This window comes from Podarcis raffonei, chromosome Z (assembly GCF_027172205.1).
Source record: "Podarcis raffonei isolate rPodRaf1 chromosome Z, rPodRaf1.pri, whole genome shotgun sequence".
Lineage (NCBI taxonomy): Eukaryota > Metazoa > Chordata > Lepidosauria > Squamata > Lacertidae > Podarcis > Podarcis raffonei.
Genome location: NC_070621.1, coordinates 32268091 through 32292588, shown reverse-complemented (window position 1 = coordinate 32292588; position 24498 = coordinate 32268091). Strand labels below are relative to the sequence as shown.

Genomic DNA, 24498 nt, shown 5'->3' with positions numbered 1-24498 from the left:
AGTTCCTGCTTCTAGCTCTCATTTCTCCTGATTACATCCGGATTATCTTCAGGACAAGGCACCGTTTAGCCAAAAAGCAAAGGTTGGGGACATGAGCTTATCCAATCAATACAAAATACTTAACTAACTGAGGTTCTGCCCCCCTCCTAGCCTAAAGCCTGCACCCCCCAACATAAATCCTGGCTGCGCCGATGGTTGGGGGAAAGACTGTGTAGGGGGTGGGGACATCTTGACTAGGCCAACCTTTGAGCCTAATGGCCTGGAATGTGCTGCACTCTGGGGAAATCTTTGCTGAGCCCAGAGGTCTGGCACTGAACTGTGTGACAGGCTGCTTCAAGGAAGGAAGAACAGATAAGAGATGACTCTAGGCTGAGTCAGCTCCCCTGACGGGCACTTTGAACCCAGGCCAGGGTTGCCACCAGCAACTTCGCTGAGGCAAAGGGAAAGGATATAAGAAGAGTCTGCTGGATCAGACCAAAGACCCAGCTAGTCCAGCACCCTGTTCTCACATAACCAACTAGTCCATCTTCTTCAGCACTGTATACCCAGAGGATCTCTGTTACCTTCTAGATCAGTCCAAAGGCCCACTGCTGCACAATTGTCCATGGGTGTGGTTTTGGTATGAATGTTGTTTCCTTTAGGCCAGGGGTACCCAGTGTGACGTTCTCCAGATGTGGTTGGACTCCAGTTCCCATCAGCCCCAGCTAGCGTGACCAGTAGTCAGGAATGATGGGAGCTGGAGTCCAAGAACAGCTGGAAGGAAGCACATTGACTTACCCCTGCTTTAGGCTATGTTTGCAGATGTTTAATCACTACTGGTCCGAAGCACTTAAGAATCACCTTCCTAGGCTAGCAACGGTTTCTGTGTGGATGGGCAGAGCCTGCTAAATGAAGTGGTAAAACCCATAGGCTAATATCTAACCAGGAACATCTGGGTTTGTTTGCATTAGCGTGGAGAGGCTCAGATTGGAAGTGAGATGTATGCAGTGAGATGTATGCCAATAGCACTGGGCAGGGGTAGGCCAAGGGGGCTAATGAGGTGTGCTTCAAACTGAACCTGGTGAGGTTAGCTCAGAAATAGTAAATGGGTGAGAGTATTGTATTGGTCAGAGAAGTCAGTGAGTGTGTGTGTATTCATCCAAATTGGACAGGAGGTAGGAAATCTGTCTTTGCTATTGGAAGAAGTTGACTCTTTAATGTGAATAAGACCTGAAGTTGGTTTGAGCTAAATCTGGGGTCTTCAAGGTTTACCTCGCCTGGGCCGGTTCACTCCAGCGGAGATCCCTCCGTGGGCCGGATTGCGCGTTCATATGAGTGTGTGTGCCCGTGATTTCCGGCGCCTGCGTCTGCGCAGAGGTGATTTCTGGTGCCCCGGAAGGGATTCCATGCACCGCACTGGTTTAGTGCAGCATATGGGGACTTGCTGAGCGGGCGGCTCGTGGGCCAGTTAAACGACCCCTGTGCACTGCTTGTGGCCCATGGACTTTAGGTTGCCGACCCCTGAGCTAAATGTTCAGTGATTGTAAGGGTTGCAGCAGACTCTAATGAGCCTTAGTCAGTGGTGGACTGTCAGTGGCAACTGACTGTTATAATTAGACAGAGCCTCCATTCTCTGAGGCAGTATAACTTTGGTTTCTTAAAGCAGTGGTTCCCAATTGCAGTGGTCCCCAGGGGGTCCATGTAACCCACCCAGAGTCCCTGGCAACATTCACATAACAAAAACTACCATAGAAATAGCAACATTTTCAAAAGTAGGGGGCCCATGGCTTGGCTTTTGAAAGACAAGGGGTCCACAGTACTTAGCTAATTGGGAACCACTCCCTTAGAGGACAGATGTGCAACCTGCTTACCAGGCCCCCATCTGTTGTGTCACCCTCCAACCCCAGAGAGGGGAAGAGAGAATATGAATGGATGGCAAATGAATAAAGGTGAGAGAAAGAAGGGGTGGTCCACAATTTTGCTTCGACCCTTCTCACTCCCACCAATATGTAGAAACACATTCTACCCATGATATTTTATCTGCACCATCAGAATGAATTTCAGGAACTAAAAAGTCATACTGAAAAAAATGACTTTTGAGCCATCTGGTCAAAAAGTGCAACTAAGCATTTCGTTTTGGTGACTAACCCTGGTTTAAGGAGCCATTTGGCACCTAGCTTATATATCTGAGTTTCTAACACCACCCCCAACTATTTGCCTCCAAGGGATGTGGCCCTTGATCTCTCCAAAAGATTATCCATCCTTGCTTTAGAGACCCGGGTTGGTGTAGATGGGTTTACTCTTATCTCTTGAGAGGATGGTGCCATTTTAGCAAAAGTGGGCAGGGGAGGAGGAGACTTTGTCCCCAGTTCCCCCAACAGTCTAGCACCAGCCTAATGAACTAAACATATCTACCTTTCCACCCTGACATTGAGATGGAAAACAGTCAGTGCTGTTTATATATGCTCAGTTTCTTGAAACCGGCTTATAGTCTAGAAGAGATAAGACCTTTCCAGGGACTGTTAATATGTTTTTGTTGTGCTTTTGTTCTTTAACAGGCTTTAATCACCAATCCACTACGTCCTTTGTCTGCTTCTGGAAGATAAGAGCAAGAGCAAGGGCTAAACTATGTGAAAGGACTCTGGTTAGGGGGTATCCTTCAAAATGTGGCTTTGCGCATGGGTGAGCTTGGGCTGCTGTTACTGGAATGAAGCCGAATATATGTTTGTCATCCAGTCTTTTGAAGTTGTCGCTTTTTTTACCCTAAAAACAGCCATTCTGAGGTTGACCAGATCTCTGTTTCGCGGTTTGTGTGTGTTAACTCTTCTTCTCCCAGGACTTGAAAGACTCTGGTGACAACTGAGAGTGTAGTGTTTGAAAGCTGGTTCAAGTGCAGGCCTGTTTTTCCTGAGAGAAGGTTCGGTGCCAGACCAGTGCACAATCTGCAGTACTATCCAAGTTCAGGCAGTGTGATTGCAGTCCAGAATTCAGCATCTGAGAAGCTGAGGTTTCCTCCCCCTCCTCCTTTTCTTTCATTACACACAACAAGATTCTATCTTATGTATGTAAATTGCAATCATAGGTTTGATGATGTGTGGGCAATTGCTGGCAAAGCCTCAAAAGCTGTAGGAGCTTTTGGAACGGTTGGTTGTTGAACATTAATGCTGACGTGTTTGTACAAAACTTGCACAGAGGTCATATAATGCTGCCTGTTTGTTGAGCGTTCATCCTGCTAGGTTCATGCAGAGGCTTAGAATGATGTTGCCAGCATCTGGTTGTTATTCCACACTTTCCAGTGTGCCATTTCCCTTCACTTTTCTTACCAGACTTTTTGCAATTAGAAAATGTCAAGGCATAATTGTGCTAGAAAGTGGAGGTTAGCAGCTACATTTTTTTTTGTTAATAAGCAGCCCATCTGCAAGTAGCCCCCATCCTGTCTGAAAAAGAACAACATTTAATGTGGGTTGGGTGGGTGGGGGGTAGAGCTTAAGTGCATATGTTTTCAAAGCACTGGTTGCAACTGGTCAAACTTAATCCCTTTTGTAAGTGCACCTCAGCTTTTAGCTGACAATTCCCCCCAGCCCCGCGCCAGCAAAGTGTAAGAGCACAGGAGTGTATCGTTCTTGGAGAACCAGAACCCCATGTTCCCCAAAGGCTTCTTACTCAACTTAAAAATAAAATCAAGCAAATGAAATGAAACGGATCAGTCGTTCCTAAACTTTTTCGTCCATAGAGTCTTTGAAAATTGCTGGGGCATGGTGGAGCTGGCTGGTTTGCTCAGACTGCCTGATAGCCCAGCTAGGACGGTACCATCCATGCAGTTGTAGGCTTGTTCCCATGTTACACTGGACACAGGTACAGGATGTCTCCACACATGTACAAATGCTTGTGTGAAAGAGTGCACACTTGTCAGTTTGTACAGCTCAGCTGCTATGTACACAGCCTGCTATGTACACTTGTAGAACATTACATGTTAATAACTGCACAACTGTACAGCTAAATTATTTTAGTATGCAGGTACACATGTTGTAGACTGGTTGAATGTAACATGTGAACAACCACTAGAGCAGTAACAATTTCGTGGGAAAGAAAGCTGTTTTGCTTCTGGATTAAGTATGAAGAAAATAAACGTTTCTTCTGCACCATCTTCATTGTTAAAACTAGCTCAATATTATTAAAATCATGGACTCCAGCCAGGGACTTGCTAGTGTTTTCGATAATCGGGCCCTAGAAGGACCTCGATCTCTGGCAGGAAAAGAAAAGCGTAAAGGCAAGTATGGATATTCTACCCTGTTCTGTGACAGTTTCTGTGAACCACCTGAGTCTCAGAACCGCTGAAACAGATTGTTCTAAAAAGAACTGGTCTTAAATTTGGGCTCTCTTCTGTCTTGGCAGAGTTGGTCATGCATAGAAAGTGCACTCCTGATATTTTTGCTGAATATAAGATGAGGAAATAAGCATTCCTTGCTGCAAGATTTTGACTTATTCATTCATGTTAGCCAAGAGTATATGACAGCCATGATTGTGGCCAATTTGACTTGTCATCCCATGGCTGCAATGTTTTCAGAAACAGCTGAGTGCATTGAAGGTGACCGCCTTCAATCACTAAAGGCTAGAAGAGAGAGAACATGTAGCAGCTAGGCAGCCAAAACATAAATCCATGCTGTGTTAGGACCCAGCAGCTGCCATCATGAGCACGATATTGACTCAGGGATAGGAGCAGGGAATGGATGGCTGAGTTTAATACTTCTTGGGCTAAAGTTTCCAGTTTGGTGTGGCTTCTGGGAGACCAGGATACAGCAGGGCCTGGGTACTGCTCCTAAACTTGGGGTTTTGTTTTGTTTTGCCTTTACAGGCAGTTCCATCCTCAATGAATGCAGTGTCCGAGGATATTTACTCCAATGGCTCAGCCATGCTGGGCAGCCCATCCCACACAAATGGCCGGGAGATACGGAAAATGAGGTTCATCCAGTTTGAAAAGGTCGCGGAGGAGCCCATGGTGAGCTGGTGAAGCTAGAGTGCTTCAAGTCCTTGTGGTTGTAGGCAGTGGGGTGATGGTGGAGGAATATTTCTCTTGCTCCTGGGCAAACTCCTGGGCCCACACCAGCGGTTCTCAACCTGTGGGTCCCCAGATGCTGTTGGACTACAACTCCCGTCATCCCTGAGCTCTGGCCTTGCTAACTAGGGGTGATGGGAGTTGTAGTTCAACAACATCTGGGGACCCACAGGTTGAGAAAGGCTGGCCTAGACGGACAGAGGTGGAAGGCTTTAATGAGCTTGAAGCTTTTGGCTGTGTGCAGCTTGGCTGAAGTTGAGATTTCCTCTTCACTTGAGAGATGTTCTGTCCCTAACTCTCTTGTAGCCATGGAAGGAGCCTCCAGGAGCAAGACCTAAGACATGGGAAACGTGTGGCCCTCTGGATGTAGCTGGATTACAACTCCCATCGTGCCTGACTATTGGCCATACTGGCTGGAGCTGTTGGGAGTTGGAGTCCAGCAACATTTGGGGGGCTACAGGTTTCCCCATTCTTGTCCTAGAAGCAGTTCCAGTTCCCATTTTTCGGAATTACCCCCAGTGCCTCCCCAGTGAGTCTAGTTCCTCGTTGCTGCCATCTGCAGCTCCTCCTCCTCCTCTAACCTTATTATTGCTACTGCCAGCCAATTGTAGAATTGTAGAGTTGGAAGGGACCGTGAGGTTCATCTAACCCAACACCCTGCAATGCAGGATTCTTTTGGCCAACTTGGGGCTCAAACCCACGGAAATTAAGAGTTTCACACTAGCAACTGACCTATACGGCAGCTATCAACAAGCAGGCAGTGGCATCAACTGACCCTTCTTGTCATCTGTTCCATTGCTGTCTGGGCCAGAGTGAGGCTGCCCCTTGGTCCATCTAATTACACTGACTTACAGCACCTCTCCAGGCTTTCAGGCAGGGGACATTCCCAGTCTTATCTAGAGATACCAGGAATAGAACCTGGGGCCTTTTGCATGCAAAACAGATGTTCTACTATGAGCTGGGACCCATTCTCTGTGAAAGGCAGATGAGCAAGCAGGTTGCAGAGGTGAAGAGGATGAGCCAGGCTCAGAGTATTCTGGTCAGCTGCATGGATCCCCTGCTGGGGTGTGGGGCCCTTGGCAGATCCCAATCCTTGCCAACCCTTTGTGCAAGTTCTGACCTGGAAAGCGAAGTGTTAGCTGGCAGCTGTTACGTACAAGGGAAATGAACAGAGATTGAGTTTGGCTAGGAGTCTCCCCTCCTGGATGCATCTCCTGGGGCTGCCTAGTTAGGGCAGGAGAAGCTTCTGCAGAGAAGCAGAGTCTTCACACTGTAGCTTTGATCCAGATTGTCACAGACTTTCTGTTCCAGGGTATCACGCTGAAGCTGAATGAGAAGAAGAGCTGTATGGTGGCCAGAATCCTCCATGGAGGCATGATCCACAGGCAAGGTAAAGAGCAGTAGCAGGCCTGGAAATATATATTTGTTTAATCCCTAGGAACCAGCGCCAATGGAAGCTGATGTCTATTGGGCAGAAAGGAAGGAGACCCAACAGTTGGTAGAGCCTGAGCCCAATTCTACTTTTGGAGCCAACCAGTTCTACTTTTTGTGTCTCTCTTCCTACCTCCTGAGTTCTGCAGGCCAAGCCCACTTATTTATTTTTATTTATTTATTGAATTTTATATTCCTACTGCCCTATACCCAGAGGTCTCAGGATGGTTCACATAACAAAATCAAAAAAAAAACCACAAAATGTATATAGTAGTTCCTTGGAAGTTGAACAACTTAGTTCCCAAACGTTATGGGTCCTGAACATCACAAACCCAGAAGTGACTTTTCCAGTGTGCAAACTATTTTAGGAAGCTGAGCATCCAATGGGGCTTCCATTGCTTCCGATTGGCTGCAGGAGCTTCCTGCAGCCAATCAGAAGCCACGCTTTGGTTTTCTAATGTTATGGAAATCGAACGGACTTCCTGAACAGATTCTGTTCGACTTCCAAGGTATGACTATAATCAAAATAAAAGCAACCACCCAATAACTTCTTGGGTGACAGTCCTGTCATTTCCTCCTCCAGCTCCTGGTTGCCATAGATGCTTGGAATTATTTTTGTCCCTCTTCTGAGAATATGATGAGATTTTTCACTGCATGGAAAGGCAAATTATTCCTTTCCCCATTAGATGGAATGGAGAGTTTCCCGTCTGCCTTTAGAATAGAGATGTTTTAGTGGTGGGGGAAGAGATGGACTTGGACAGCTAAGCACCCCGATGGAGATCAGAGTAGATCTCTCTTCCTTGTACCAGAGAGCAAGGAGTTTGGGCCAGTGGTGGGACCTCTGCCTGGTGCTGCTGTTCGTTGCTGGACATTCCTCCCTTCATCACCAGTCTCTCAGCTGCCAGGCCTGGTTTTGAACGAGACCCAAGCCAGTGCCTGGCTTTGATATGCCACCCACCATGTTAGATTACGAGGTCAGGCATTGCATTTTGCTTATTCCAATATGGTGGGCAGGGGCGCCAACTCCTGGGAGCCGAGCCCTTTTGAGGCCCCCAGTCAGAGGGTGGAGGCGGCCAAGCACTGTGCCAAGTGCAGAGTGGCTCCATTGACAGCAGTAGAAGGAGAAGGCAGTGGCCATTGAAGCTGTGCTGCTGTCGCATTCAGCTTCACTGATGTTGCACATGTGACATTGGCCTCTCTGTGATGGTGGCACCTGCGATGGTGGACTTGGCTCTCATTCAGAAGTCTTGCTAGTGCCCAGGTGAGTGATTGCTAGAAGCAGCATGGGTTGTCAGGATGAGGCCAGTCAGCGATGAGGCCTTCTGAGTCCTAGAGCCCTTGCGAAGTCCCTGGCCGTGCCTGCTTGAAAGGAGCCACCCTTCCCTCCTATTCAAAGCAGCTGTTAACTCTCTAAGGAAGAACTTAGGAAGTGAGCTCCTTTTGCATGAATAGCAGCAATAGCTCAAGTAGTGGGTTCACAGTGTGTTTTTATAAAAGCAAACCTGATTCTGAAGCATTTCAGGCATATTCACTCATGTGAATTCATAGTTTTGCTTTTTTCAGTTCAATAATGCGAGTCCCACAAGTAGTATGTTTAAACTGCTGCTAGTGATGCGCTTAAAAAAAAAATCATTTTCATTTTTACTACAATCTAGTAAAAGTGTAGCCTTTGTGTAGTCCCAGGAGTTGCCAGTGTGGTGCCTGTTTATCAGTAGCTGTTGTCCTCTCTAGCTACTATTAAGACTCTTGTCTGTTGCTGTTGGCACTGCCTTGCTTCATGAGGTTCATGTCTCCTACTCTGCCAGGCTCCCTTCATGTGGGGGATGAGATCCTAGAAATCAATGGGAAGAGTGTCGCCAACCATTCTGTAGACCAGCTGCAGAAGATACTGGTAGGTACCAGGGATGGAGGGACCTGAGTTTTCTCTTTCAGGAGCAGCAACCTGCTGTGATTCTTCCTGACCTTTTAAAAGATAATTGAGCATGAATTATTCCAATCTGTAGGAGCCGGTGGACCTTAGGTTCCACCCCCACACCTCTTTGTTTTATCATTTCTCCGAGCTCAGGAAAAACCAGCAGGAAGTTAAAGTGTTCTTGCTGGGAGCGTCTCTTGACTTTGCCTTTAAATCAGCAAGGTGTGGAAAAGGACTGGGCTCATATGAGAGCCAGAAGCAGGCTCGATTGAAATATCCTGGAGAAACCAAAAGCCGGCAGTAGCCCTGATTCTTTACTGCAGAGATGGGCAGCTTGTGGCCCTCTGGGTGTTATTGGACTTGAAACTCCCATCCAGTGTGGCCAGTGACCAGGGATGATTAATTACTGTCTTGTTTTAATGGGATTTGTTTTGTTTTGTTGTGTACCTATAGATGTTTATCTTTTAATGTTTGTGTAACTGGTTTTTATACTTTGTAAACTGCTTAGAAGCCTAGTTTGGCAACAGGCAGTACATAATTGATGATAATGATCACGGTTATGGAAGTTTTATTTATTTATTTATTAGATTTATTGATTTATTAGAAACCTCTGGGCTGATATAAGTAGTTGTAGTCCAACAAGCATGGGGAGTGTCAGAGGTTGTACACCTCTTCTCTGTGGGCACAGAGAACTCGGGCATTTCTGCACTGAAAGCTAAGTATAGAAATTTAAGATGGGAAAACTAGAAGTACTATCAAGGAAGCACCATCTCTCTGTCTCTTATGCTTTTCACAGTTGCACTGAAGAGAGAACTTTAGCTGGTGCAGCTTTTCTCAGTTTTAGGAGACAGGTTGCAACTGCAGGAGCCCCGAGCTATGCAAGAAGAGGTTGTGATCTGCGTTGTGTGGTTGATTTAGCAGAGGTTGATTCTCTCCTTTTCCTTTGTCCATCAGAAAGAAACTAAGGGAACCATTTCCCTAAAGGTCATTCCCAACCAGCAAAGCCGCATTCCTGCCCTCCAGGTAGGTGGTAGTACTTCCACCTTCAAAGCAGTAGGTTGGTTGCATGAGCTTAAATTCTGTGCCTCTAAGCCAAAACTCTGCATTGCAGAAAGATGAATTCCGCAGCTGGTATGTAAAATAGGTTCATATTCGTACGTCCCCCCCCCCATCATTCTGCTTTTGCCTAATCATGGAGTGGGAGAAAGAAGGATGTGGTGTCAGGATCTGTGCCTGGCCATTGGGAATCCTATGCAGTCTCCACCACCCTTATCCTAATCCTTTGATCATCACCACACACTTAGGGCCACATTCACACCATACATTCAAAGCTCTGTGATGCCACTTCATAATATTTTTTTTATTACGTTTCTTTCCAACTTTTATACATTGCAAGCAAATAAGGAATTTACAAGAAACCATTTTTTTTTTTTTAACAAAAATCCCAATTTGGACTTCCCCACCCCTTCCGATTCTGCGTTCTTTATATTAACAATGTCAGCAATTTGTTACCTTATGTCATACCTTATTGTAACTTTTACATGTTATGTATCTAAATTCAATATATTGTGTCACAGTTTTTATACCTTTAAAATAAACGTAACATGTTCAATTCATATTATCTCCTTTTCTCTTTTATCACTTAGTTTACTATTTACTTAATCATAATTGCTAAAGCGTATCATTTCGAAATCATGCACAATCTTAAGATTCATACAGTTTATAATACTTTTGCAAGTAGTCTTTAAACTTTTTCCAGTCCGCCTCAGTTGTTTCTACATCCAAATCTCGGATTCTGCCGGTCAGTTCAGCTATCTCCATGTAGTCCATCAACTGCGTCTGCCATTCCTCCAGCGTGGGTAAATCTTGTGTCTTCCAGTTCTTTGCGATAAGTATTCTTGCTGCTGTACTAGCATACATAAACAAAGTTCTGTCCTTCTTTGACACTTTCTGGTCTACCATGCCCAGCAGGAGGGCCTCTGGTTTCTTGGGAAAGGTATACCTAAATATCTTTTTCAACTCATTATAAATCATTTCCCAGAAAGCCTTAACCCTTGGGCATGTCCACCAGAGGTGAAAGAAAGTCCCCTCTGCTTCCTTACACTTCCAACATTTATTGTCAGACAGGTGGTGTATCTTAGCTAACTTGACTGGGGTCATGTACCACCGGTATATCATTTTCATAATGTTTTCCTTCAAGGCCGTACTTGCCGTGAATTTCATTCCGGTGTTCCATAACCTTTCCCAGTCTTCAAACATAATGTTGTGTCCAACATCCTGTGCCCATTTAATCATAGCAGATTTAACTGTCTCATCCTGTAAGTTCCACATAAGCAGCAAGTTATACATTCTAGATAACAGCTTTGTCTTTGGTTCTAACAATTCTGTCTCTAGTTTCGACTTTTCCACCTGGAAACCAACTTTTTTATCCATTTTGAAAACCTCTTGAATTTGAGCATAATGTAACCAATCTCGCACCTTATTTTTTAGTTTGTCCTGGCTCTGCAACTTCCAATTGTCTCCAATTTTTTCAGTCAGTTCCCAATATTTCGGCCAATAGGCCTCCATATTGGGTCTTTTTCGGGCCTTGGCCTCCACTGGTGATAGCCACCTCGGAGTTTTACTCTCTAGTAAGTCTTTATATTTCATCCAGACTGCAAAAATTGCTTTTCTGACAATGTGACTTTTAAACAATTTATGTACTTTAACCTTGTCGTACCATAGGTATGCGTGCCATCCAAAAGCATTATTAAAACCTTCCAGATCTAGGACATCAGTGTTTTCCAACAAGAACCAATCTTTCAGCCAGCAGAAGGCTGCAGCTTCATAATACAACCTCAGGTCCGGCAGGGCAAACCCCCCTCTTTCTTTTGAATCTGTTAATATTTTAAACTTTATTCGGGGCTTTTTGCCCTGCCAGATAAATCTAGATATATCCTTCTGCCATTTTCCAAAGCAGTCCACTCTGTCCACGATCTGTAAGGTTTGAAACAAAAATAACATTTTCGGCAACACATTCATTTTTATCGCTGCGATTCTTCCCAACAAGGAAAGTTTCAATCTTGACCAAATTTCTAAATCCTTTTTAACTTCCAACCAACATTTCTCATAATTATCCTTAAGTAAATTCAAATTCTTGGAGGACAAATAAATCCCAAGGTATTTCACTTTTTTAACCACATTCAGTTCTGTTTCTCTCTGAAACCCCTCTGTTTCTGTGTTTGTTAAATTTTTGGTCAGAACCTTAGTTTTTTGTTTATTCAACCTAAATCCCGCCACCCGACCAAATTCCGATATAAGTTCGAGAACTCTTTTTGTACTGGATTCTGGCTCCTGCAGTGTCAAAACTAGGTCATCTGCAAAAGCTTTCAGTTTATATTGTTTCACTCCGACCTCTATCCCTTGTACCAACCGGTCCTCTCTGATCATATTCAATAGCACCTCCAGGACTGAAATAAATAACAGAGGGGATAGAGGGCACCCTTGTCGTGTCCCTTTTTCAATTTTAAATTCCTCCGTCACCACATTGTTCACTATTAGTTTAGCTTTTTGTTCTGAATAGATTGCATGTAATCCATTCTCAAACCCCCGTCCCACTCCCATCCCTTCCAAGTTCTTCTTCATAAACATCCAAGATATGTTGTCAAATGCTTTCTCCGCATCAATAAAAATTAACACCGCCCTTGTGTTCCTATTAGTCTGCAAAAGTTCTAAAATGTCAATGATGTTTCTAGTGTTCTCATATAAATGTCTACCAGGGAGAAAGCCTGCTTGGTCTTTATGAATTACTTCATTTAAAACTTTTTTAAGTCTATTTGCCAAAATGTCTGCAAATATTTTGTAATCCACATTTAGGAGTGAGATGGGACGGTAGTTTTTAAGCTGAGTCTTTTCAGATTCTGACTTAGGTATCAATGTGATGAAGGCTTCTTTCCACGTTTCTGGTGCCCTCTTCCCATCCATGATCTGGTTACATACCTCCAACAAAGGTTGTATCAAATAGTCCTTCAGAACCTTATAATATTTGGAGGTAAGTCCATCCGGGCCTGGAGATTTGCCTAGTTGCATATTCTGAATGGCACCTTCAATTTCCTGTGAGGTTATTGTAGAGTTCAAGATTGATCTTTTATCTTGAGTTATTTTTGATAGTCCATTTGTCTTTAAAAATTGATCTATCTCTGATTCTTTCTGGGGCCCCTGTGCATACAGTTCTTTGAAGTATCTGTGGAAACACTTCCTAATTTCTTCTGGTTTCTGTACCATCCTTCCATCAATCTCTAGGTTTGTTATCGTATTTAGCTTTTGTCTTTTTTTCAGCTGCCAAGCTAATAGCTTTCCACATTTATTTGCTGATTCAAAGGATCTTTGCTTCATCTGTTTTATTTTCCATTCAATCTCCTGATTGATCAATTTTGAATATTCTGCTTGGTGGAATTTAATTTCTCTCAGCACCTCCTTGGACTTTGGTTTGGTTCTCAGTTTTTTCTCTCCTTGGTATATTTTCTCCAATATTTTGTCCTTCTTTCCATTCCAGAGTTTTTTCTTGATTGTATTCTGTTGTATCAGAAACCCTCTCATAACAGCTTTGCTTGCGTCCCAGATCGTTCTTTTTTCAACTGTAGTATTCAGATTTATCTCAAAATAGTCCTTTAATGTTTTTTGGGCCTTTTTCACAATCTCTTGATCTCTTAGTAGTGTGTCATTCATTCTCCATCTGAAGGAACCAGGTTGAGTTAATCTAAGTTCTATTTTCAAGGCATTATGGTCGGAGCATGTTTTTGGGCAGATTTCCACCCTTTTAATCTTGGGTGCCAGCCCCCTGGAGGTCCAGATTTGGTCGATCCTTGACCAAGACAGGTGGGCCTCAGAGAAAAAAGTTCCTTCTTTACCTAAGGGATTCTTTGTCCTCCATATGTCGATCAAATCCAGATTGTCAGTCAATTCGAAAAAAGTTTTGGGCAGTCTGCCGTCTAATGTTAAGTTTTGGTTGTAAGACTTATCCATGTGTGTAGACACCACTCCATTCATATCTCCCATCATTATGATGTTAGCATAATCCAGATAATCCAGCAACGTCTCATGCAGCTTCTTGAAAAATTCCGATTTCCCGTCATTTGGAGCATAAATTCCTAAAATCAATATTTTTACTCCTTGGGTTTGAATTTCAATTGCCAAAATTCTTCCTTGTTCATCCTTAAATAGAAATTTAGGTGTCAGGCTCTCCTTGGCATAAATCACCACTCCTCTTTTCTTTACTTTGTCAGACGAAATAAATTCTTGGCCTAATCTTTTGTTAACCAAAACCTTCCTGTGGAGCCTAGTCACATGGGTTTCTTGTAGGCAAATAATGTCCAATTGTTCTTTCTTCAATATGTGAAATAACCTCCTTCTTTTCTCCGGGGAATTTCCGCCATTTATATTCCAACTGAGTAGCCGCAGAGACATCCTGAACTATTCTGCTACACCTAGAGCGGTGTGTCTTCTTTCTCCTCTGGTTCCGAAGGTGCAGGTATTGCTCCACCTGGGTTGGGTATAGGCCAATTAGCTGCTGCTTCTTTTTGGAGATCTTCTCCGTGATCGTGCTGGAACTTTTGTAGGTCCTCTGGTGATCTTATTTTAACCTTCTTCTGTTTGTAAGTAAATGATAGCCCTTGTGGGAACTCCCACCTGTAAGGAATTGTGTTGAGTCTCAACAACTTAGCCAATTCTGAATAGGTGGCTCTCAAGTCCAATAACTGTTTAGGAATGTCTCGGTAAATTTCCACCCTTTTCTCTTGTATCACAATTAAGTTTTTGAAGTGTAGGCCTAATATTTTATCTCTCTCCTCCCTTGATCTCAAAGCTATTAGGCAGTCTCTGGATCTATCTTTTCTTACTAATCTTCCCAACCGAAAAGCCGATACAATTTTGAAGTCACTTTCTTCTTTTAAGTCCCAGAACTTTGTAAACTCTGTTGTCAAAAGTCCTATTAGGTCTTCTTGTTCAATTTCTGGGACTCCCCTTAGTCTGAGGTTGGTCTCGCGATTTTTCAATTCCACCAACGAAAGATAGGTTTGTTGGTCCCCTATCTGTTTATGGAGAGGCTTGACTTCTGCTTTAACTTCCTCGACTTCTTTTTTAGCTGATGTTGCAATTTGAACGGCTTCCCCTGCCAGTTTACGATTCTCTTCTGTTGCTCCTTGCAATTTTTCAATTGCTTGGGTATGTTGGGAAACCTGATCTGTCAATTTCTGGATCGAGGATGTTGCTTGGTCAATTTTCGTTGATTGATTATCAATTTTTTGATTTATTGCTGACAATTGTTCCAAAATTTGTTTCAGTACTGCCTCAGCTCCTCCTGCTGCCATATCTTCCTCTTCAGATTTTTCAGGCTTTTCGGTTTCTACTTTTTGTGTCGCAAGCACAGCTGGAACTGATAGTCTACGTCCCTGAGTTAAAGTTGTTTGCAAAAGCTGTGCTTGCTTTTTTACTTTCTCTTTCTCCTTAGCTTCCTTAGCTTTGGCTGCTCTTGTCTTTCCCGTGCCACTCATCAGTCAATGTTCAAGGTCAAATGTTGTAATCCCATGGGAAAGGCAAGCCCAAAATTGAAAACAGTCTATTGAGAGAAGGTAAACAGAGAAACTTTTCCCAGGCCTCTATATTCCCAATGTCCTCTAGGGGGAGTGCCACCAAAATTTTAGTAAGAAGAAGGTAACTTTTCCACGATTAAAGTCTCTTTGTTCCAACTTTAAAAACAATTTTAAAAGCAAATTAGTTCCAGCACGCTAAGAAAAAAGTCCTGCAGAGCACTTTTAAACATGTAACAAAGTTCCAGCAAGGTGCCTACAGTTATATCCACTTCAGCTAGCAGAGCTCAAAATTACACTCTCCAGTTACAAAAGTATCAGGAAGCTTGCAACAGTTCCGCAGTTTAAACAACTTTACCCGGCCACCCGGGAATTTGGGGTTAGAGTCTTCCCTTGCCCCTTGGGGGACCGCTCCAGGTCAAATTTATGCTGTATTTATTCTTTAAAAGAAAAATTCAGATGTGCACGAAAGTCCCAATTTAAAGCTTTAAAGCTTCCCTGTTCACAGCGCTTTCCGCTCTTTAGTCCGTCTGCTTTGATCTTGAAAGCAGTGCCGGAAGACGGACTTCCTCTTTCTCGTCTCCCGTTTTTAGCCGAATTTTCCGAATTAATTTGTAGGATCTTAGGTCCTTACTCACGGGTTTGATGTTTCAGCCCGATGCTTCTTGGAAGAAAGGTCAGCGCTCATCCGTGACAGCCGCGCGGCTTCGCCTCCGCAGAAAGAGCGATGAACCCACAGCACCGCTCCCCCTCCTTCACTCCGGAGCCCCTTACGGGGTTCCTTTTGTGATTTCGGGGTCGCTCCAGGTGCCCGCCGGGTCCCACGGCCACGGACTCACTCTGCCCGTGGTTTGTCTTGATGGGTTGCCGCTGCGCCGTCGCGAACAACCCTTTTCTGCGGTGCCCCTCTTCAGAGCTCGAAGAGGTCCGCCATCACGGTTTCGCGCCGCCTCCGGAAGTCGATGCCACTTCAAACTGTTTATGGCTTCCCCTAAAGAATCCTCCGTACTGTGATGATGATGATGATGATGATGATGATGATGATGATGATGATAATTTATTACTTATATGCCATCCATCTGGCTGGGTTTCCCTAGCCACTCTGGGTGGCTTCTAACAGGAGATTAAAAATACATTAAAACATCAGTCATTAAAAAAACTTCCCTAAACAGGGCTGCCTTCAGCTGTCTTCTAAACATCAGATAGTTGTTTATTCCTTTGACATCTGATGGGGGGGTGTTCCACAGGGTGGGAGCCACTACCCAGAAGGCCCTCTGCCTGTTTCCCTGTAACTTTGCTTCTCATAGTAAGGGAACCACCAGAAGGCCCTTGCTGCTGGACCTCAGTGTCCGAGCCGAACGATGGGGGTGGAGACGCTCCTTCAGGTGTACTGGGCCAAGGCCATTTAGGGCTTTAAAGGTCAGCACCAACACTTTGAATTGTGCTCGGAAACATACTGGGTGCCAATGTAGATCTTTCAGGACCAGTGTTATGTAGCCTCAGCGGCTGCTCCCAATCACCAGTCTAGCTGCCGTATTCTGGATTAGTTGTAGTTTCCAGGTCACCTTCAAAGGTAGCTCCACATAGAGCTCATTGCAGTAGTCCAAGTGGGAGATAACCAGAGCATGCACCACTGGCGAGAAAGTCTGCAGGCATACCAGATGTCAGCCTGCATACCAGATGGAGCTGGTAGACAGCTGCCCTGGACACAGAATTAACCTGCACCTCCATGGACAGCTGTGAGTCCAAAATGTAGTGTGTTAAGGATGCTGAGAGTTGTTGGGAGACCCCTGTTCCTCTCAAAGAGCTACATTCTCAGAGTGGTTTAACAATCTATCCCTCTTCCCAAGGAACTCTGGGAGTTGTTGGAATAGAGATCTCCTAACAACTCTCAACGCTCTTAACAAACTACAGTTCCCAGGATCCTGGGGTGCGGGGAGGAAGCCATGGTTGTTTAAAGTGCAATAATAGTGCTTTAAATGTAGGGCCTAAGATTGCTTGAAAGGGGGAATTTGGTATGTGCATGGAAAATAATTGATCTATCACCCAATTTCCTCCCAAGCTGCACCCACCTGCCTTAATCCTGGTGTCATCTGTTGCATCTGGTGCTGGGCAGGTAAAGACTGGTTGGTGTTGGCTACAAACCTCGGTGCCTTTGCCTGATATTGAACTGCGCAGGCAAAGGAGAAAGTGTCACCTGAGGTCATGGTGGGTACAGCAAGAGGCAAAAGCAGCCAAGGCAACTGATGTACATATTCCCTGTAGGGTGCTTTGTACACAAGCAAGCAAGAGGCATCATCGATGGACTTCTTTCACCCAGTCAAAAACACTCAAGGTGTGGAGCAAGGCCGATGAGAGGTGTGCCTGGGAAGAGTCCCTAGGGGCAGACAGAGGTTGGAGGGTCAGATTTGGCCTCTAGGCCTGAGGTTCCCCACACCTGCTTTGGATAGCCAAGGTGGTGCCTTCCAGGTGTTGCTGAATTTCATCTCCCCTGACCATTGGCCATGATGGGAATTGTAGTCCAAAAACCGCATTGTCAACCCCTGGCTTAAAGCTGCAGAAAGGTATAGTCACCCATAATTTGCCTAGTAGTCCTTTTAGCCAGACATGTGAGTGAGCAAAAGTTAACACCTGTCATGGTAATATAGATAGCCAGACAGTTCCCAAGTCATCCTCTTTTGCTGTGCCAAACAGGAAATAGCAGGCTTAAGGCCTTCTGTGTGTGTGAGAGTGTGTGTGTTTGGGTGCCTGTTACTTTTGTGCTCAGGTATGGTTGCCTACCAGTTGCCCTCCAAAGCGGGATCTTCTCCACTCTTTCATGCTGTTTTGTCACCCGCTGACACTGTATGGGATGTGGGATCGGTCAAGCTTTTCCTGAAGAAATCAGCCCACTCGTGGTACTGTTGAGGCTGTGCAGCTGTTACCAAGACAACATAGAGGCCTGTGCTGTGCTTCTGTTGCTAAGGCAATGCAGATGCCTGAAGTTGTTGGGCTGCTGTTTTCCTCCCCAGGCTGTTAATTTCCCAGGGTCGGGGTAGCTGCATTCCTTTGTTACAGCAAAAACCAGTGGCAAAAATAGGAGACTTGTGGCACTTTAAAGTATAAGAGTATTTTATTATGCCATATTAAATTCTCCAATAAATCTGTTATAAGATGCCAGGAAATTCTTTCTCTACACCAATTCAGTTTTTTGATGGGTGGGTGGGTTCTAGAATGTGTCTCTATTTTGCCATTTTTGTGCCCACTTGATGCAGCACAATTATTTGAGTAGCCCTCGTGTGAATTCTACCAGCTGCAGAACATCCAGCCAGTCTCTTTTCTCCTCTCCTTCTGAGTTTGTCTAATCTGAGGCAATTAGACTGCTGTCCTATTTTTAGTGCTCATTCCTCATTAATTACATCCATATGGCAACAGTGGTGTATTCTTTGCTTTAAAAATAATAGTCAAATTCTGCACCAATAGAACCCACATTTTAAGCAAAAGAAAACGAAAAGAACAAACTGAATTTCTGCATCTGGGAAAATAATTTGTACAAATTAGACATGCTGCATCTGTATATTGTTGCTCATCTATCCATTATCAAAATCTGTTCCGTGCCTCTCAAAATATTAAAGGTACTGTATTTTTTGCTCCATAAGACTCACTTTTTCCCTCCTAAAAAGTAAGGGGAAATGTATGTGCTTCTTATGGAGTGAATGGAGACTGCGCAGCTATCCCAGAAGCCAGAACAGCAAGAGTGATTGCTGCTTTCACTGCGCAGTGATCCCTCTTGTTTTTCTGGCTTCTGAGATTCAGAATATTTTTTTTCTTGTTTTCCTCCTCCAAAAACTAGGTGCGTCTTGTGGTCTGGTGCGTCTTATAGAGCGAAAAATACGGTAGTTTACACTAGGAAAAAATGCATGCAGCGGTCATCACATATACTTATTGTGGTCTCCAATCTTTGAGTGCTGGGCCTTATGTAGCAAGCAGGGAACAAATCTCCGCCTCCCCCCCCCATTGTGGATGACCTGTTGATCATTGGGACTTAATGCCCTGCATGAAATGGAAGACTACCAGAATAAAACTTACTCTGCTGCCCACCTTACAGTGAGCAGTGATGGGGCCAGGCAGATTTCTCTTAGAAGGCTGTTCCAAATCTCGGACAGCACCGCTGAAAATATCCTGTTCGGATGCCCACTTTCCATATCTCTTCTGACAGGGGGGCTCAAAGCAAGGCTCTAGAAGGCAAACAGAGTTTTTGGGCAGCAGGGTCACATGCAGAAAGATGATTCTGGAGTCACTTGTGCAGTTCTACTCTTCCTACTCGTAGGGAAGGGGAAGTTAGTACTCAAGCAGCTAAAGCCCCACCCTCTAGCCACTGCTGAACCCTCTGCTGCGATGATGCTGGTTTCTGGGATTTCACAATATGTTTCCCATCCACTCCCAAGCCCACAAAATGCATTTTCTCTCACGCTTCCCTCCGCCCTTCCTGGCCTATTTAACCATTGCCTGGAAAGCAGAAACTCTGCAGGGGAAGCTTTTCCTTAGGCATGGTGACCCAGTGCTGAGAGAAATGCTCCTTCCTTAATGCCCTCTTGCTCTGTAGCTGTTAAGAGGTGCAGTTGGCAACCTTCACTCTACATGAGATGGCCAGGACAAAGGATGGTGGGGAAGAGGCCAAAGCAGCAAATGAGACTAAAGAGTAAAGAGAGGTGCTGGACTGGTGTGGAGATTGCAGCCTGGGTCCCCTCTGCACTGTGAGGTCCAAGGGTTCTTCACCAACCCAGGCACTGAAGGAAGCCTGAGGAGGAACTGTAGCTCTGTGAGCATATACCGTATTTTTTGCACCATAACACTCACTTTTTTCCTCCTAGAAAGTAAGGGGAAATGTCTGTGCGTGTTATGGAGGGAATGCCTACGGGTGGCATGCCTACGGATTTTCCTCCTCTAAAAACTATGTGCGTGTTATGGTCAGGTGCGTGTTATAGAGCGAAAAATACGGTACTTTCCCAGGCTTTATCCCTGGCATCTCAGTTTTAAAAGATGTGCCAGGTAGCTGATTACAGTGAGCAATTTATACCTGGAAACGCCCCGGCCACAGTCCCAACCTGGATCACTCCATCCCTTTCTGCAGTCCCTTTTGTTTGCTTGCTTGCTTTGAAAGAAACACAGATGGACAAAGTGTCTAACCTGGCAGCTTTCTGTGTTTCCTAAAGTGTAAAGGTAACATGAGAAGGGGGGCGGGGAGGAGTTTGAAAGAGAATGGAATTCCGGTCCTGGCAGTGCTGTTTTTCTAGGAAAAGAGGTGCTAGAACTCAGCATGTATGCCTCCCTTGTTCTCTTATAATGGCAATGGCACCTACCTGAGAGGTGTCGGAACTGAGTGAGTTCTGGCTGAAGAAGGGTCCTGGGTGCTGAAATAGAGAAGGCACGTATTGGCACAACTAAAGCTGTGTTCAGATGATACATTTTTCAGAGACAAGGCTCTGACAATGCAAATCTCTCAACCTTGTTTAAATACATTCAGGAGTGGGGCATAAGCTTGCATCATTCTTTTACTTTTCCTCCTCCCTTCTCTGGAGGAGTTTCCTCCCTCGCTTTCCAGTACCAACCACAGTTTATGTTACACCTATTAATGCTGCAAGCCTTGGCCCACTCAAACAGAGGTTACCATATGAACCAGGTACTATGCACAGGATTCAACTTGTGCAATGGGGCTTCCTCCCTTCTTCTCCTTCCATGGAGCACTGCCCTCTGCCAAACCCAACCCCAGAAACCCTGAACAGTGCACAGGGGGAGTAGAGGAGGGGTGTTCTGTCTGACAAGCACCTGGCTTGCCCTAACGGAACCACCGCCATTGAAAACTATAGTTTGTGGTGGGTTTGCAAACCAGGGTTTTGTGGGGATGTGGCTTTTGTTAACTGTGGCATGTGCTGGTGTGCATGCAATGTGAGATCATGATGATGCATAAAGAGTGATCCCCAACAATATTAATTGGACTGAACTTTCAGCAATTGAGCCTATAGTTGTGGAATTTGTGTTTAATCCAGAGTTTAGCTGTATTAAAGAAGTTCCTGAAAAACCTTCAATGACGTAGCCCATGAAGTATGTCCTTTCAAGCGAAAAATAAAAACAAAACCTTGTCTCTAATTTTGAAGGTATCTAAGAATAGGCATTTAGGTCAAGTGGACTCATGTTCTGATTCTGAGACGACAAATTGCTCTCGGCAAATGCGGATGTTCTTGTTTTTTGTTTTACAATTTTAGCCCATATAGGGAGGCTTTAATACGCGTTTTTTTTCTGTTCCGGCTAAGCAGTTAAACACAATAGTCCTTGTTCACCCCAGCATGTATTTCATGTTTCACAAGGGAAGTCTTAAGACTTAAGAGGTCAGCTGTGTATCCTGCTAACTTCAGATAATAAGCTGACCATCTATTTGGCAGCAGCTTTCTCTTTACAATGGGATAAGCAATGGCTGTATTGCAGATCAGTAACATCATCATCATCATCATTTACTGTAGACAGACTTATAAACAATTATTAAAATTTTGGCTGCCCTACATTCCAGTCCTTCTTGCATCCAGTTTAACCCCTTGCCTGCCTAAGCAGTGCTACCTCCTGCAAGTTGAAGGGTATTTCCTGACTTTAATCTTGAGCTCTGGTTCTCTCTCTCGCTACAGATGTTCATGAAAGCCCAGTTTGACTATGACCCCCGGAAGGACAGCCTGATTCCTTGCAAAGAAGCTGGGCTGAAGTTCCAAACAGGAGACATCATTGAGATCATCAACAAGGATGACAGCAATTGGTGGCAGGGCCGGGTGGAGGGCTCCTCCAATGGATCCGCAGGACTCATCCCTTCCCTGGAGCTACAGGAGTGGTATGTCCTTTGGATGAGGCCCCTGCCTGCCTAGTGCTCCTCCCTTCCAGGTTCCCTGCTGGATCTCTTCAGGCTCTTCCCATCTTGTGATAGGATCTCTGGTGTTGCCTGCAGCAGGCATCTTCAACCTTTTCTGACCCAGGATGCACTTTTAACCCAAACATGCATTGGGTACCTATTTATTTCTTCTATATTTTTTGCTTGGTGGTAGTGCTCCTGTTGTGACCCACTATACAAAGACCAGTAGCCTGCAGCATCTTCATATTGGCATTTGGGTTCCTTCTCTTTTCATGAGTATTCAAAACTCTTACTTCCACCCCTTTCCAGTTGTTGGTTGAGCCTGCCACCCCTTTCCAGTTGTTGGTTGAGCCTGTCTTCAATTTAGCAGAGTGCGCTGCAAATTTCAGAGACAGAAATAATGCTATAGATTTGTTGGCTTCAGAAGAGCTAAGGTGCTCCAAAGGCCAAAACAAAACCTCAAATGTTTGAGGCAACCAATGCGTCCTCATTTTGACCTACGAATCATTACACTTGCCTTTTGATGCTGCTGAAGATCCATGCCTCAGTTCTGCAAAACAGATGTGGGGAACCTTTTGCCCTCCAGATGTTGCTGAGCTTCAACTCTCATCACCCTTGGCCTTTGCTTTCTTGGGCTAATGGGAGTTGTAGTTCTTCCTGTTTGTCGAATGCTTTCCCTGGGGAGGCTTGCCTGGCGTCTTCATTCCATATGTTTAGGCACCAGGTGAAAACATTTTTCTGTAACCAGGCCTTCAGGTTAAACATTCTGTGGTCTTTTAAATGTGTTTGTGGTATGGTGATTATTGGTTTTTTTTGTTTTAATTTTATTATGGAATTTGTATCTTTATGTTGTGAACTACCCTGTGATATTTGGATGAAGAGCAGTATAGAAATTAAATGAGGTAATCATCATCACCGCCAGTCAGCAACATCTGAAGTGCCAAAGTTTCCCCACGTCTGCCATAGAAAGTCCTCAAACTTGTTCCTCTCTCCCCCCCCCTCACATACTGAAGGACAGAGATCATTGCCTCAATTAAGCCATCAGTTTGAAGCACTGCTCCCAGGCTTTGGTCAGGGAAAGGAAAAGAGGAGGCCTGATTTTATTGCCACTTTCTTCTTACTACAATATACCTTTTCCCCTTTCCTGCAGGCGCGTTGCAAGCATGCCCCAGGGCAACTCCAGCGGAACCCAAAGCTGTAGCCCTTTCGGAAAGAAGAAGAAATGCAAAGACAAGTACCTGGCAAAGCACAGCTCAAGTGAGCACCTCCTTGTCTCCCTCCTCCTCCACTGTTGTCCCACATTCCTTTTTCCCCTGCCTTCAGGGTGAAACCAGGGGTTGGAAGCTTCTAGTCTGTGGGTCAAATTTGACCCAGCACAGGTGTTAATCGAGCCTGGGAGGCTGCTTCCCCCAAACCACATGCACCATATGAGATGTCTGGTGCAGGGCAGGGAGTGATGCAGCTGTTCGTCAAGAGTTCCTCAGGGGGAAGATCCATGCAGAAGGCAGGCTTCAAGTCACCACCCATTGTTCAAGCCTGTTGAGCCGTGATGCTTCAAAGATCTTTGCAGGCCCTGCATGGTGCTTTGAAGTCCTGGCGTTCATCTCCTGATGTCATTGTGATGTCAGGTGATTGACAGGGTGTGGGGACCTTTGGGGCTCAGTGAGGGATCTTATTTTCTGTCTCTCTCTCTCCTAGTTTTTGATCAATTGGATGTGGTGTCCTATGAGGAGGTGGTGAGGCTGCCAGCTTTCAAGCGGAAGACACTGGTGCTTATAGGTATGACACAGTGCAACCCACAGAGTACTGACTTGTCTCTAAATGATAAAGGAATAAATGAAATATGCAGCACGTAGTCACAGCTATATGTGCTGTGGCTTTTTATAGCCAGCCCCACTCCAGCAGCCAATGGATTTCAACCCAATGCTAGTTCTACTCTGAGTAGAGGTGGTAAAGTGAATGGACAAAGAAGGATTGTGGAGTGCGGAGATCAGAGGCTAGATAAAATCATTTATATTCTGGTTAAAGCTGGTCAGTGGTATAGGTTTAAGATGGTCAGATAAGCGTAAGGAATGGATGAATTGGTCTGTGTCTGGTCTATGTCTGCTCTTTGTCAGTTTTTAATGAGTGCACCTATAACTGCTCTGTCCCATTTATGCAAATGATCTTGACATAAAGAAGTGTATGAAAATGTTCATTTAACTATGTATTTTGTGATTACTCAGAATTAAGAATTATCTCAATGTACACATTCCTTAACACATTATGCACATGCACATGTGCACAAACACAAATTACACACTTTGGTAGTATTTTTGGGTGGGGTATCACAAAATATGATGGATAATAGCATTCTGATCCAGCTCACTTAAAAATATGCAGACCAAACAAAACTATTCATCCTTAGAGAGAGGGCAAAAGAGGCCGACTTTGACATTACATTGTGATGTGCCCTTTCCCTGATGTAAGTGGAAGTTCTTCAGTTATGAGAAAACGGAGCTGGAGCATCATTTTCCTTTTATTGTTTTTCTCCCTTTCTTGGGCCAGGGGCCAGCGGAGTTGGCCGAAGCCACATTAAGAACACCCTGCTCAGCAAGAACCCGGAGAAGTTTGGATACCCCATTCCATGTAAGTCACCCAGAACGCAAAATTTTCCGCTGTGGCATTTATTTAGCATTGC

The 24498-nt window shown here is 44.7% G+C and overlaps 1 protein-coding gene and 1 long non-coding RNA gene across 4 annotated transcripts in view; one reads left to right on the top strand and one right to left on the bottom strand.

Annotated features, from left to right (window-relative positions):
• MPP1 (MAGUK p55 scaffold protein 1) overlaps positions 1-24498 on the top strand; it is a 38914-nt gene that overhangs the window by 9200 nt on the left and 5216 nt on the right. For both annotated transcript variants that reach the window (XM_053373849.1, XM_053373848.1), the window contains exons 2-9: positions 4835-4978; positions 6347-6425; positions 8272-8357; positions 9333-9401; positions 21604-21800; positions 22969-23075; positions 23517-23597; positions 24366-24446. In XM_053373849.1, the coding sequence (XP_053229824.1) occupies positions 4835-4978; positions 6347-6425; positions 8272-8357; positions 9333-9401; positions 21604-21800; positions 22969-23075; positions 23517-23597; positions 24366-24446 (844 nt within the window). The remainder of the gene's footprint in view (positions 1-4834; positions 4979-6346; positions 6426-8271; positions 8358-9332; positions 9402-21603; positions 21801-22968; positions 23076-23516; positions 23598-24365; positions 24447-24498) is intronic.
• Positions 8056-17877, bottom strand: LOC128406455 (uncharacterized). Of its 2 annotated transcripts, XR_008328500.1 has the most exons (3): positions 17700-17877; positions 17017-17114; positions 8056-8428 (listed from the first exon to the last, which is right to left on the bottom strand). It is a non-coding gene; the product is annotated as an uncharacterized LOC128406455 (long non-coding RNA). The 2 variants fall into 2 exon arrangements; XR_008328499.1 differs by lacking the exon at positions 17017-17114.